At 47.8% G+C, this 15245-nt stretch overlaps 1 protein-coding gene across 1 annotated transcript in view; it reads left to right on the forward strand.

The window, feature by feature from the left end:
- The window catches only part of RIMBP2 (RIMS binding protein 2), a 117986-nt gene that overhangs the window by 26679 nt on the left and 76062 nt on the right, over nt 1-15245 (forward strand). Inside the window, exon 2 of the mRNA XM_055550208.1 lies at nt 9008-9112. Coding sequence (XP_055406183.1) covers nt 9011-9112 — 102 coding nt within the window. The 5' untranslated portion in view covers nt 9008-9010. The remainder of the gene's footprint in view (nt 1-9007; nt 9113-15245) is intronic.

The following is a 15245-nucleotide window of genomic DNA, read 5'->3' on the forward strand; positions in this document are numbered from 1 at the left end:
GAGTGATTCCTCCTTCCTCTGCCTTCTCGTTCTGTGCGGTCCTCAGCATAAGGGATGGCACCCTCTCACACCAGGGAGAATCATCTGCTGTACTCAGTTCCCCAATTCCAATGCTAATCTCTTCCAGAAACAGCCTCCCAGACTCACCCAGAAGACATGCTTTCCCAGCTCTCTGGGCATCCCTTAGCTCAGGTGAGTTGATACAGAATTAGCCATCACAGACGCCTGTGTTTTGGAGGGAGCACCCTGGCTGCTCTGAGGGACTTTTCAGGGGGCAGGACTGATGGCAGGAAGACCAACTCTAAAGTCTGGCTATTGTCTGGCAGAGTCATGATAATGTCAGCCCAGTGGTGATGGAAGTGGAGATGGAGAAAAGAGCCAACCCAGGAAGTTTTGGTGCAAATAGAAGATTTTCTAAAGACTTGGATGTGGAGCAAGGAGGATAGGGGAGCAAAAATGACTCCCGGCTTTTTGGCTGTAGAATCTGAATGGCTGGTGGGATCATTGCTGAGATGGGGCAAGTGAGGGCTGGAAGTGGTTGGAGAAAGAAAGTCAAGAACTCTGTATTTGGACAGATTGAATTTGAGCTTACTCCTGTACATCTACGTGGAGATGAGAAATAGGCAGTTGGATATGAGTGTAGAAATAAAGATTTTATTTGGGAAGGTGAGTGTATAATTGGAGTTAACAGAGAAGAGGGGACACTGGGCCAATGTGGGGGTTCCTGGGCCAGGAGCAGAGCAGGTGTTTCATGAGGAGGTGGCCCCGGTTGCCACGTGCTCCTGAGAGATGATTCCATCAGGCAGATATGTGACCTCTGGCTTGGACAGCAGGGATCTCCTTGGTCAGCTGGCAGAAGGCTGCTAGCTGAGCGGTAGGAGGCGAGCTGGGGTAAAGAAGTTTGAAGGGTGAGTGGGGAGTGAGGTCGTGGAGACAGTGGGTGCAGACAACACTAAGCAGTTTGCTGGAAAAGGAAACAGATATGTGGGCAGCAGCTGGAGGGGAGCGTGGCTTTGAAGGGACAGGTAGGATGAGGGAAGATGCACAGGAAGCTAAAAAAGTTCCCAACTACTCTTATTCCCCCAGCTGTGATGCTTATTATAGTTAACCTCAAACACGATGTCCCCGAGACAGGCTGGGGCCTGGGACCCTTTGCTGCAGTGCTTGCACCTGGACAATGTTTGCTCGGGCAATAAAATACAAAGAAATTGTAAGGGACTGAAAATAATTGCATGCGCAGTTGGGGCAAATTATGGACAAAAAGGTACAAAAAGACCAAAACTCCAAGTGCCACTGCTGAAGAGCTGGGAGCAAAAACAGGGTGTTGGGAGCAAAAGCAGGGTACTGCGCATGCCCCCTGCCCTCAACACCACTAGAGGGGTGGGCAGACCACCTGTCCCTCCTCCAGCCTGACCCCTGGACACATCCCTACCCTCACATAAAGAACCAGCTCTCATGCCCTCAGGGAGCAAGCAAGACAGGGAACCCGTTACTTGTTTTCACTCCCTGCTTGCTGCAGCAGGGGCCCCAATAAAGCCCTGCCTGAATTTCTTGTCTGGCTTCTTGTCAATTTTTATTGATTAAGGAAGGCCAAGAACTCTGATCAGTAATACCCAGAAGGGCATATATTTTTACACATTTTGCTTTTCTGACAACCACTTCATGTTGACTTGGTCCATCAGTCTGAAAAACTTAACAGCTATTTCCAACCCAGCTGTTCCCATCCATCTGACCTACACACTCCTGTTCCCCTTTTGCCTCTACACAAGAAGCCCACTAAGGTGTGTGGCCCGTCTATCCTCCAGTGACCCCCACGCCTGCGGCAGCGCGCCTGGAAGAATTTTATATTCAGTTAATGTTTCTAATGAATCCTTTAAGGCAAATGGTTTCCTCCTTCCACTAATAACTTCCTTCCCGAAGCTAAATAAAGATTACGCAGGCTGTATTTGGCAGTGCCCGCTTCCAAAATAAACAGAAGCGCAAAAATTAGCTGGAACAATAGTATCATTAAACAGCTGCATAATTGTTCATCCGAACCAGATCGGCTTGTTCTGGAGTCTGAAAATGCAGATCTGCCCCTGGTAGAGTTTCACACTGAAGATGGCCATGGAGAAGTGGCCTCAGGCCAGCAAAGGGTCAGCGGTTAGGCAGACTCTGGCTCTGAGGTTTGTCATTTGGGGATGGCTTCCAGGCTCTGATGTGGGCTTCAGCAAGGCACTCAGCTTCCCTGAGTCTGTGCTCTGTGTGCTCAGTGGCTCAGTCATGTCCGATTCTTTGTGGCCCTTATAGGCAGCCCACCAGGCTCCTCTCTCCATGGGGTTTTCTGCGCAAGAATACTGGAGTGGGTTGCCATTTCATCCTCTAGGGGATCTTCCCTATCCAGGGATCGAACCCGTGTCTCTTGTGTTGCCTCCACCGGCAGGCAGATTCTTTACCGCTAGCATCATGAACCTGTGGCCTGTTGTAAACATAATCACAATGCCCAGCTCTCAGTGTTAGAGATAGTTCCTGGTACACAGTATTAGTAAGAGCTTACTAAATGGTATGCGTTTTCTTTAACACTATCATCTTGCCAATACCATCATCTTTATCACTTATTGCCTTGCTGGTAGAGTCCTTGGTCATAGAATATATTCTACCCCCCTTCCCCCCTTCACCTTGAGTTTTTTTTTTTTTTAAATTGGAGGATAATTGCTTTACGATTTTGTATTGGCTTCTGCCATACAACAATGTAAATCAGCCCTAAGTGTACATATGTCCCCTCCCTCTTGAACGTCCCCCCATTCTCACCCCATCTCACCTCTCTAGGTTGTCACAGAGTACCCCATTGAGCTCCCTGGGTTATATAGCAACTTCCCATTAGCTAGCTGTTTTACACATGGCACCATATATGTTTCGATGCTCCTCTGTCCCGCCCTCTCCTTCCCCCACTGGGTCCGCAAGTCTGCTTTCTACGTCTGCATCTCTATTCCTGCCCTGCAAATAGGTTCATCAGTACCAGTTTTAGACAAGGGTGCCCACTCTTGCTACTATTATTCAACATAGCTTTTGGAAGTCCTAGACACAGCAGTCAGAGACGAAAAAGAAAGAAAAGGAATCCACATTGGAAAAGAAGAAGTAAAACTCCCCCTATTTGCAGATGACATGATACTGTACATAGAAAACCCTGAGGATGCCACCGGAAAATTATCAGAGCTGATCAGTGAATGTAGTAAAGTTGCAGGATACCAAATTAATACACAGAAATCCCTTGCATTCCTATACGCTAACAATGAAACATCAGAAAGAGAAATTTAACAATCCCATTTGCCATTGCACCTTGAGTTTTATGTTAAAACAGCATCACCTTATGGTTAATGACATGATGATAAATTACATGATACTGTAACATGTAATGATGATGTCTTATGGCATACCACATACGATGCTCTATCACACGATCCTCTATCACATGATGCTTTATGTGACACTTTGTTACACAATACTGTATTGCAGTATCCTGTGTCATGATAACCTCCAAGGTCGATGGGAAGGGGTTTTCTTATATTCAGAGTAAAAGATAATAGGCTTAATAGATTCCAGGTACTATCCTAACTCATGTAATATTCAAAACCCCTCTTCAAAGCAGGTGGTTATTCATAATTAACTAATAAACATTAGTTATTTAATTGTTAATTAACTATCTAAAAGGGCTTCCCTGGTAGCTTAGCTGGTAAGGAATCTGCCTGCAATGCAGGAGACCCTGATTTGATTCCTGGGTCAGGAATTTCCCCTGGAGAAGGGATAGGCTACCCACTCTAGTATTCTTGGGCTTCCCTCGTGGCTTAGGTGGTAAAGAATCCACCTGCAGTGTCGGAGACCTGGATTTGATCCCTGGGTTGGGAAGATCCCTGGAGGAGGGCATGGCAACCCACTCCAGTATTCTTTCCTGGAGAATCCCCATGGACAGAGGAGCCTGGCGGGCTACGTCCATGGGGTCAGTCACAAAGTGTCGGACACAACTGAGGGACTAAGCACAGCACAGCCATCTAAAAATTGATCCAAATGCTAATAAATAGTTAATCCAGAAAAAGAAAATGAAGCCCAGGGAGGTTAAGTCACTAGCTGAAGGCAACAGAGCTGGGATTTGAGCCCAGGCAGTCTGCTTCTTGATCCCTGCACCCTGCCCTTCTTCTGACCTGAAGTGCCGGAAGCACACCTCCATCATCACTGTCTCTGCAAGCACATGCTGGGGAATGTTTGGAAAGTTCCAGGAACCTGGTGGAGGCCAATGTGACAGGAGCAGGATGGGTGAGTGGGCAGAGCTGAGCTCTGAGGAGTCACGGGCAGATCACAAAGGACGGCTTACTTACTGAGTACCTGTCCAGGGGCAAGGACCACAGCCTGAGACATCCTAGGAAGGAGAAGCAGACACTTTCACTCATGAAGTGTGAAATATATTGGATGGCAATAAGTGCTCTGGAGTGAAATAAAGCAGGGAGGAGAATAAGGATGCTCTGGGGTGGTTACCATTTTAAATATGGCTTCTCTGAGAAGGTGGCATTTGGGCAAAGACTGGACTTTGAGAGAACAAGCTCTTCCAGTATCAGGTGGGGGAAGCATATGACTGGCAGAGAAAACAGCATGTGCAAAGGCCCTGAGGTGGTTGGCCCTTGGAAAGAGTAAGAAAATCAAGGCCTGTGGAGCAGAGCAGGAGAGACGGACAACAGTGACATCAGAGAGGAAGGAGCAGGTCTTGCAGTTCCCCCACCATGGCAGCACCACAGTTTTACCCTGGGCGATGAGGACCACTGAGGGGTTCTGAGCAGAAAAGGCGCATGACTCACTTCCTGGGTGCAGAGACCCCTCAGGCTGTGGGCTGCCAGGGGTTGGCCTCCTTATGGGCATCTGCTCAGTTTAGGCTGACAAGACCAAATAGGAAGTCATCAGTCACTCTCTGGAAAGACATTCCTCCTTGAAGTGGTGGAGAAGAAAGTCTCCCTTTCCTTGCTGTGGGACGTTGTCCAAACCAGTGAGCAGTGACGGAGCAGGGAACATTCTGGAAGCTTCCTGGGGGCTCAGTGCAGTCCTCACCGCCCCACAGTCCTGTTAGCAGCTTGGCTCAGTGCCTTGTCTCAGTGGGAATGGGCGGTGAATGGGCGGTGTCCTTGTGTCATGATGTTTCTGCGCCAGGGCACTTTCCATCACAGCCTCCATGAGGGCGGAGCGCCATCACCTGCCACGGTCTCTGCTTCTTCTTCATGAATGCTGCCAGCCTCTGCAATGCCTGCAACTCCATAGCCACCCTCTCATCTCACACCATATTTTTCTCTGTAACACTTAGGACCGCCTGACATGCTTCATATTGTTTAATGCATGTGAATAGAGTCTGTCTCTCCCTCCAGAGTGTAAGCTCCAAGGGAGCTGGTTTTGTGTTTGTTTTCATCGTTATCACCTTCAGAACTTAGAGTGGCAACTGGCACATGACAGATACTTGGTAATTGTTGAATAAATGAATGAGTGAGTGAATTTTCTTTACAGTATTGGACTGACATTGCATCATAGGATTAGGCTATGTGAATAGACAGTCTTATAAGTCAAAGATGCTTCAATGCTTCAATGTCAACTTAAGTGGTTCAGCCTAACACTTCTTGTTACAATTGACGTGTCTTTGTTCATTGGCTTGCATAACCCCTTTCTTATCCACTCTCCCAATTCGAATGCCCATTCATGAAGGCAGAATCCTGTTGTTCTGTAGGCCTAGTTTCTCGGCATGTGATAGTTGCCCAATAAATATTGGTTGAATGAACAAATACATAGAAGAAGAAAGTGAATGAAGGAATGGAAAGAAATGTTCCTCTCTAGAATGAAAAGCCTAACACACACAGTCCCATCAACCCTCTTGACAATCCCATGAATGTTGGTAGAGAATAAATGTTAATGAACTCTGATGCTTTTAAGAAGAAATCCAATACCAGACAAAAGTAATATCCCTCTGAGTCAGTGAGCAGTGTTTGTGGAAGAATTTCCAAAGCTTCTTGGAAGCTCAGAGAATTCCTTACGTCTTTAGAGGCTCTGGTGGTTGGTCTTTCTCAGTGTTCTGAAAATGCCTGGTACCTTGTACTGCTGGTTTGGGAATCAGTGGCTTGATAGTGGACAGTGGGGTTCAAGCATGTCATTAGAGATCATTAGCAATTTCTGGACCCAAATTGGTAATCCAAGAACTCCGCAGGGCCAGGAGAGCCATGGTCAATATTGGCTCTTGGGTGTCTACAGGCAAATAACCCCTCTCCTGCTCAGGAAGGCGAGACTTGGTGAGACCAGGAAGGCTGGAGACTGGAGTGGATGCAAAAGGATGGATGTGTGCTGATTCTCCTCCTGTCCACAAATAGACATGAATGACGCATTCCAACCCCAACTCAGGCAGGTTATAGTCATCGACAGTCATGCCCATTTCCACATTTCAAGGGATTTTGTTCATATTTGGGGGGTTCTATCTTCCCAGGATCCCGAGTTTCCATAGCAACAGTGAAACCACCACTCCTCCGCCGAAGGGCTGACTATAGTAACTCCCTTATATATACGAACGAGTTCTGTTCTGAGAGCGTGTTTGTTAGTCCAATTTGTACGTAAATCCAACAGAGTTAGCCTAGGTACCCAACTAACACCATTGGCTATATAGTACTGTGCTGTAATAGGTTTATAATACTTAAAATACAATAATACATATAAAAAGTGAACAAAAATTAAAGAAAACATTTTTAATCTTACAGTACAATACCTTGAAAAGTACAGTCGTCCAGTATAGCAGCCGGCACACAGGGGCACACGGGCAAATTTGACATTTCAGGGGACTTACTGTAATTGCAGCTTTTCATCAAAGTAAGACAGCAGAGGGGCTGTAAGGTTGTTTAGCCCAAAATGGGAGACAAGCCCGCTTGTGATGTCACCACACATGTAATGCGTGCAACATGGAGGCAGGAAGACTTCACTTCTTAATACAAAGGAGCCACAAAACTTTGGGACATGAACCCCCCAAACTTCCCCATTCACAGTTTAAATGTGTGAGTGACAGTTTAAATGGCAGAGTGACAAGATCGTTCCTGGAAGAAAAGAGCTTTTGGTGGTAGCAGGTGGAATGGACTTGGGAAAAATGGTGAAAAGCATAGAATTTGCTTCTCTGCCCTTATCTCTCTGTGCCCCCATCCCCAGGCTAGGGGATAAAAATAAGTAAAAGAATTAAAATGGTAAAATTTTAAAGTAATAAATAATAACAATCACCAACAAATTCAAGCCAAGGAGGAAAGTACATTAGGGTCCCCTCCCCATTGTATCAGGCTTCCCTGGTGGCTCACATGGCAAAGAATCTGCCTGCAATGCGGGAGACCTGGGTTCGATCCCTGGGTTGGGAAGATCCCCTGGAGGAGGGCATGGCAACCCAGTCCAGTATTCTTGCCTGGAGAATCCCCATGGACAGAGGAGCCTGGCAGGCTATAGCCCATGGGGTCACAGAGTTGGACACGACTGAATGACTAAACACAGCTCAGCAGAGCCCCATTATATTAAGATGTCTCCCATCTGTGTAACGTGAACACACCCTCAGCTGTCAGGCTACTGGAAGGACAGGCTCGGTCTGCAGGAGCAGCAGCCAAGCAGGAGGCGCGTGCTCAGGGACCAGCCTCTGCCAGCACCTCCAGGTGAGACATGGAGTTAAATCTTCCCTTTTCTGAAGGAATCTGGACTTTTATGTGAAGGATCCCAATGTTTAAAATGTTGACTGATAAATCACCTTTGGCATTTGTTGTTGTTATTGTTGTTTAGTCGCTAAGTCGTGTCTGACTCTTTTACAACCCCATGGACTCTAGCCCTCCAGGCTCCTCTGTCCATGGGATTCTCCAGGCAAGAATACAGGAGTGGGTGGCCATGGCCTCTTCCAGAAAATCTTCCCGACCCAGGGATCTAACCTGCGTCTCCTGCCTTGGCAGGTAGATTCTTTACTGCTGAGCCACATAAATCTCATTATAAAAAGAGAAAGAGGAAAGAAGGAAGGGAAGGCGGGAGAAATGAAGGAGAGGGGAGGAGAGGGGAAGGGGGGAGGAAGGTGAAGAAAGAAGCTAAATTCAAATGGTTTCCCGTGAAATCTTCCACGAGATTCTGCCTGTGTGAAAGTTGGTCCCACCTGTGCCTTTTTTCTGCATGGTGTCATTTCTCATGGTTCCACCCCACCAGGGTTCACAGGTGGTCAGTCACTGTTAGGGGTAAGGAGGTCCTCGTGTCCTCTGATGCCCACTGATAGCTTCTCCTGGGGGATGACTTTGGGTGACAAGAGGTCATCAGAGCAGGGTTCTCTGGTTAGAGGAAGGGCCCAGCCCTGGGACCCCCTGCCTTGGCAGGGCATTTGCAGAGGGACCAATGAAGAGACATTTGGACTCATGGGGGGCTGAGCACCCCACTTCACCAGAGTGATCAGACAGGACCAAACCCTGAGATTTGGAAGCTCCATAGAAGTGTCAGATTTGAATGCCCGACTGCCACTTAGCGTGTGTGTCAAACAAGGAAAACTGCATGTCAGTTTTCCCATCTGTAGAATGGGGCCAGTTACATTACCTCACTCCTATGGTTATTGTGGGTGACATTAGTTACATGGTGGTAAGAAGCTTGAAACAGTAGCCATATCTAGGGAAAGAGCCATGCATCTTGGCTGGTATTTGCAGAAGACCTGGGGGTGGCGGCGGGGGCGGAGAAAGAGAGGATTTTTTCAAACAGAGAGAAGAGAGATTCACCTCCACACAGGAACCTGCAGCTCTGCTCACGTGCTCTTGGCACGTAAAACAGAAAACGCGCAAACAGGGGAGGAAGGCTTGTGGGTGTGAGGATTTCCCCGGCTGATCCTGCCGCCCTGGGGAGAAGCCGGGATGCAGGCGGTGAGTCAGACCGGGGAGCCGGCTGGCTGTGGGGGAACCCAGGACGCGGCTCCCTGCAGGGTGCTGGGCTGACCTGACCTGTGTGTCTCCCCCTGCCTCCCCAGCACATGCGAGAGGCCGCAGAACGGCGGCAGCAGCTGGAGTTGGAGCATGAACAAGCCCTGGCCATCCTCAACGCCAAGCAGCAGGAAATTGACCTCCTGCAGAAGGTGAGCTGGGCTGGGGCTGGGGGCCTGGGAGGAGGCAGGCAGTGCGCTGGGGACCTGGAGTGTGGGTGGCTAGCTGCTCTCCCGAGCCTTTTCTCACACGCTCGGGAATGACTTCTTCTTGGTGTGGAAAGATTCCCCGTGTGCTGTAGTTTCTCCTCAGTTAACTTGTGATTATGTTCTAAGCTGCAAAAATCAAAGGAAAAGCTCTAACAGTTGATGCTGGCGAGATTGTAGGGAAAAGGACACGCCTGTGGGTTATTAAAATGGGGTGTGAATTGCTTTATCTCTGGGGCTAAGTGACTGACAGCATCCTTGAGAACTAAAGGTCTATTTTGACCCTGCAACCTTCTGTTCTGGGAATATACCTGTAAGAAATACAGGAACCAGTTTTGGTTTGGTTCGACTTGGATCCTGCTGTGTGGGCATAGGTAACAAAATTAAATCCAGTGCCCATCTGAGGGCGAGGCTGTGTGAACTGTGGGGCCTCCATACCACAGAGCAGCGTGACCACATTGGGAGGAAGAAATTCTGTTTATAGATGCCATCTCATCGGATTTACATGATGTGTTATTAAGTGAGCAAACCAAGTTTTGGGGCAATATATGTAGCATGAACAAGGACAAGAGAGGGAGAAAGAGAGAGACAGGGAACACAAAAAGAAGAAAGCAAAGGAGAGGAGTAAGGACAGAAAAAATGGTAGGAAGAACAAAGGACAGAAACCAGAGGGAGGGAGAAGGGGACGGGCGGAGGGGACCAAGCAGTTCAGAAGGTGTATTCCCATGGTACCTGGGGTGGTTTGGGGACCACGAAAGTTAGCATCCTTAATCAGCAGCCTTGTTCTTCCTGTCTCTGTCCAAATGAATCTGGGGACCCCTCCTTCAGAACCATGAGGCTTGGGGTCCCTGTGTATATTTCTCATTGGGTTTCAATCCTGAAGCCCTCTGTCCCCCACCCATGGGAAGGCAGCCCAGCCCTTCCAGGCAGGACCCAGCTTGACCACTGATGCAGGTGCTGGTCCCAGTTACGCCTCCCTTCACTGGGATGAGCAGCCGGCACCCTCCTCCTCCATCGGTGGCACCCCCACCCCCAGCCAGCCCCTCCAGGTCTTTGATCTCAAATAAAGGACTCAGTGGCTAGCCTTATCTGGCTGGAGATCCCTATCTGTTGGAGTGTTTTTCTTCTCCCGAGTTTATTAGCAGAGCGTGTAGCATCAAGCAGATAACTTCTGATGCTGTTTTCCTAATCATTTGTGGAGACCTCGTGCTAAGGATAGATTTCATTATGCTGGTGCGATAGAGACTGTTACAGTCCTTATTACCTGTCATAATAAGTTGGCTGGCACGCTGAGAAGCAAGATTTCATTAGATGCTATCCAGAAAGGATATTGCTGGGATGCAGACACCGATATTACTCCTGTCTTCTCCCTCTTTCCATGTGTGAGGGACCTTCCGGTGCCTGGTACCTACACTCCTTCACTGCATCCCTGAGAGCCACATCCCCAGGCTGGGAGCATCCAGAACAGAAATACAAATATTGTCCAGCAAGGGTGACAGGTTGGCTTTTCTTACCAGAGCGTCCTTCTCTTTTAGCCTGGAGTTTTATCTATGAAACACTTGATGCCGAGGAAAGTGCACTAGAGCCAAGTCCATTATTCAGCTCCCAGTGTCTCTCTTGAGCATCATCCAACTTCCTTTGCTTTTGCTTTTTTTCCCCCTGAATTCATCCTTGCCTCTCTTTTGGACACACTCATGCTTCATCGGGAGGTGGGTGGGGGGAAGCAGAGGAAGAAAATCTAATGAAGGATGAATGCACAAACCTTGTAATTTCTTAGAGCTCTGATTTTTAAAATAAAAAAGTATTAGAAGAGAAAGGTTGAGACTTGAATGGAACGAGATTGGTGAGTTCTTTCCAGAGTTCGCGTCTGTGTTCGATTTCCAGCACGGACAGCCCTCGTGCTACATTTGCTGTCCGGAGCACTCGCTCGTTCATTCACTCATCAGCACACGTTTGCTGGCTGCCACCTGTGTGTCGGCTGCTCAGCCATTGTTCTGGAAACCAGGAATGCAGTGCAGAGTCGGACAAGACCTCTGGCTTACCGAGTGAGAGTAAGTGAACAAGTCATGAAGAACTAAAGAAGTTCAGATTAGGGAAATGCCATAAAGGAAACACAGAATGAAGACTGATGAGGACAATGACTTTATATGGGGTGAAGTTGTAATGAGTGGCAGACACCTATTATAGAAATGCTCATATCCTATGGAAGGCCGAATTCTAGCCCTTGTCCCTCTATCATAATAAAAGTCACCAGAGCGCCCTGAGTTCCTGTTTGGTTATCATGAGACAGCAACGTGAGATAGTTCCTAGAAGCTGTCTGCAGTCCCATTGACTACAAGTCCCATTATTTATTTTTATTGGAGTATAGTTGATGTGTGGCTTCCCAGGTGGTGTTGTGGTAAAGAACCTGCTTGCCAATGCAGGAGACTTAAGAGATGCAAGTTTGACCCCTGGATCAGGAAGATCCCCTGGAGAAGAGCATGGTAACCCACTCGTGGGTACTCATGTATTTTCAGTACTGGAAAGTACTGGAAATAACATGAATATTTTCCAGTACTCGTGTCTGGAAAATCCCCTGGACAGAGGAGCCTGGTCGGCTACAGTCCATGGGATCACATAGAGACACAACTGAAGTGACTTAGTACACACACGCATAGTTGGTTTATAATGTGTTAATTTCTGTTGTGCAGAAAAGTGATTCAGTTATACACCTATATATATATTCTTTTTATAATATCCTTTTCCATTTTGGTTTATCCCAGGAGATTGTTATAGGTCCCTGTGCTCTACAGTAGGACCTTGCTGTTTATCCATTCTATACATAGTAGTTTGCATCTGCTCCCCCCAAACTCCCAATCCGTCCCTCCCCTAATCCTCCTCTCCCTTGGCAACCACCTTCTGTTCTCTATGTCCTTGAGTCTATTTTTGTTTCATAGGTAGGTTCATTTGTGTCCTATTCTAGATTTCACATATAAGTGATATCATATGGTGTTTGTCTTTCTCTGACTTATTTCACTTAGTATGATCATCTCTAAGTTGCATCCGTGTTGCTGCAAATCCCAGTACAGGATTTCTTGAATGCACTCCTGTGGGACCCAGCTTCATCTCGCCAATGCCATGGCTTTTGTTAAGTCACCCGTGCATGGACATCCTGCTCAGTGGTTAATGTCCTGCGCTCTTCCTTTTTGACCCAGAGGCACATTTTGAGAGGGTCTGTCTCCCCAACCCCTAGGCTTCCAGGATCCTACTCTCTTCCAGTTTTCTCCTTCCTCACAGAAGCCCTCTAAGCATCCTCAAGGCTCAGCCTGCCATCCACGTCTCTTTTTTAAAATTTTTTCTTTATTTATTTGGTTGTGCTGGGTCTTCCTTGCTGCACAAGGGCTTTCTCTAGCTGCAGTGAGTGGAGGCTGCTCTGGTTGCGGTGCTTGGACTTCTCATGGTGGTGGCTTCTCCTGTTGTGGAGCGCGAGCTCTAGGGTGCATGGGCTTCAGAAGTGGTGGCTCCGAGGCTCTAGAGCACGAGCTCAATAATTCTGGTGCTCAGGCTTATGTGCTCTGCAGCAATGTGGGATCTTCCTGGATCAGGGATGGAATTTGTGTCTCCTGCATTGGCAGGCAGATTCTTTCCCACTGAGCCACCCGGGAATCTCCCACATCTCTTCTTGACCTCCACTGCTCCCTCCATGACCTTGTCTGGTTCCATGGGTGTGAATGCCATCTGTGTGCCAACTCCCACATGTGGATCTCCAAGTTGGATTCCACTGAACCCCACTTCTTTTGTCCAACTGGTTGTCCAGCTTGGATGATCTGAAATGTCCTGTCCCTAGCTGAAGTCCATTCCGTCTTCAGCAAGGCATGCTCTGCACATCCTGCCAGGCTCTGCAAAGGGCAGTGTTTCCTTTTTGGTACAGCCTTTCCTTTTCCCCTGGAGTCAATTGCCTCTTTCTGTGTGTTTGCTCAGTCTTCTGTGTGCTCATCACTCTCTTATTCCCAAACTTTCTGCCAGAGTGTTAAAATTTCTCTCAAGTCAACCAGACTCCTCGGGGGATGTTTTCATTCCATTTTCCTCTGAGACATCCTGCCTGGAGCCCGGCCTCATCTTCCAGTCCAGGCTGGTTGCCCCAGAGGCTGGATGCTACACTGGGTCTAGAATCGCCCTTCACCATCATCTTAGGAATTCCCTTGACACCACTCTGTACTTTGTGGGATTTGCTTCTTCTCAGATCCTGAAATATGGACAGCATGTGTGTAAGGAAGCCCAGGGGTTTATCATGAAATGTAAGCGGTTTTCTGCTACTGTGTAGTCCTTGGAGATTGCTTTGTGGTTTCAGCCTCACCTCTGGACTTGGCCACCCTAAGGAAGGTCCTGGCTTTCAGGGACCCAGCTGATGTCAGAACTTTCTCCAGGGAACCTCTTCCCTCCTCCCTGGAAGTTCAGCTCTTCCCTATACTCAATATGGTGATTGGGAGGAGCGAGGGGAATAGTGGGCAGGTGAAAACACCTGTTGAGTTGAAGAATGGATGAATGATCAAGCTGCCCAAGGCTACTCTAGAGGGAGTCAAGGTGAGATAAGACCATTGGCCAACCCTTATTTCTGGTAGCTGGTGGAGATGTAAGCTTAAAAAAAGAAGTCCAAGCAGATAGAGTCCTGTCTACGAGGACTTTTCCACAGGACACCTGCTTCATGGAGATCACTGAACCAGGAGCTTGGCCGAGAATCCTCATTTTCATTCATTCGGCAAACAGTCCTTGAGCATCGCATGTCGGCTATGTGACGGCTAAGAACACAGCAGTGAGCCAGACTGTGAATATAGGCTATGGACAATGACAATGATAATAAAAGCTACAACATGAACATTTGCTTTCAATGTAGCATATTCTGGGCCCGGTACTAGGCAGACATCTGTCATCTTATTTAAAGCCCTGCCCACCTCTGACTCCTCCTGCCCTGTCGCCCTTCCTGCAGCCACACTGGCCTCCTCTCTGTGACCCAAATATCCCCCTCTCTGCTCTTCCCTGAAAATGCCTGGACCCCAAAATAATGACAGAGCTGGCTTATTGTTGTCATGGAAGTCTCTGCCCCGCTGCCCTGCCTGAATGGACTTCATCAGCCCTGCTCTGGCGTTCTCTGCCACTCACCCCCTTTAGTGATGCCACCTGCTCATTGTTGTACCTCTTTGCCTGTTGTCTGCATCCCAAGTGGAGTGTCTGCATTCCCAGGACATTGCCTGACACAGAGCAGGTAGTCAACAAGTGATGCTCAGGAACTTTGAATGAATGAATGAATGAACAGAGATACTCAGGAACTTTGAATGAATGAATATGGATGAATGAATGAATAAATGCAGCAAAGACCTAGTAAGACTCCATCAATTGGTCCTGTAACATTACCAGGATAACTGATGGTAAGTTCCAGGCCATCCTTGGTAAGTGTCTATTGAATGTGTGAGTGGTGACAGCAATCAGCTCTCACTGTAACCTGTGGGATGCAGGTCCCCTCACAGATGCAGGACCTGAGGTTAGACAGCATGGTCCAGGTCCCCTGGAGGCCTGACACTAGAACCCTAGTGTCTCTCTAGGGAACCAGTGAGCAGAGTCCAGTCGCTCTAACTGCTTCCTTTTCCTGTGTGGGTTACATTCACATCTTATTACAAGTAGCAGTTATAATCTCAGTGCATGAGCAAAATTGTCCACATTTAAAATTCATCTGCAAATGCTACTGTTGTTTTAAATTCCTCCCGTGCGGGAAACAAAGGCTCCCAGGCTTAAGGCCATTATTGACATGCTCACTGCTGATAGAAACCAAACTTACCCTGCAGCTCATAAAACTGCTTTGCCTCCATGTCAAATGCTTCCTTTGCATGTTTTGGATTTAGTTGTTGTGTGTGGATAACAGGGACATCTCAAGCTGACCTTCTGAGTTCATTCAGTGTGTTGATTTCTCCTGCGAAGCATGCCTGGGATACTGATCGACGCTCATGGCTTGCTCAGCTCTGTGGAACCCGGGGACCTGATTTGAAGATCTGTACATTTAGTTCCATGAATCTCACTGTCTTTTCTGTGGAGTTGATATTAACAG

The sequence above is a fragment of the Bubalus kerabau genome, chromosome 16 (genome assembly GCF_029407905.1).
Source record: "Bubalus kerabau isolate K-KA32 ecotype Philippines breed swamp buffalo chromosome 16, PCC_UOA_SB_1v2, whole genome shotgun sequence".
Lineage (NCBI taxonomy): Eukaryota > Metazoa > Chordata > Mammalia > Artiodactyla > Bovidae > Bubalus > Bubalus kerabau.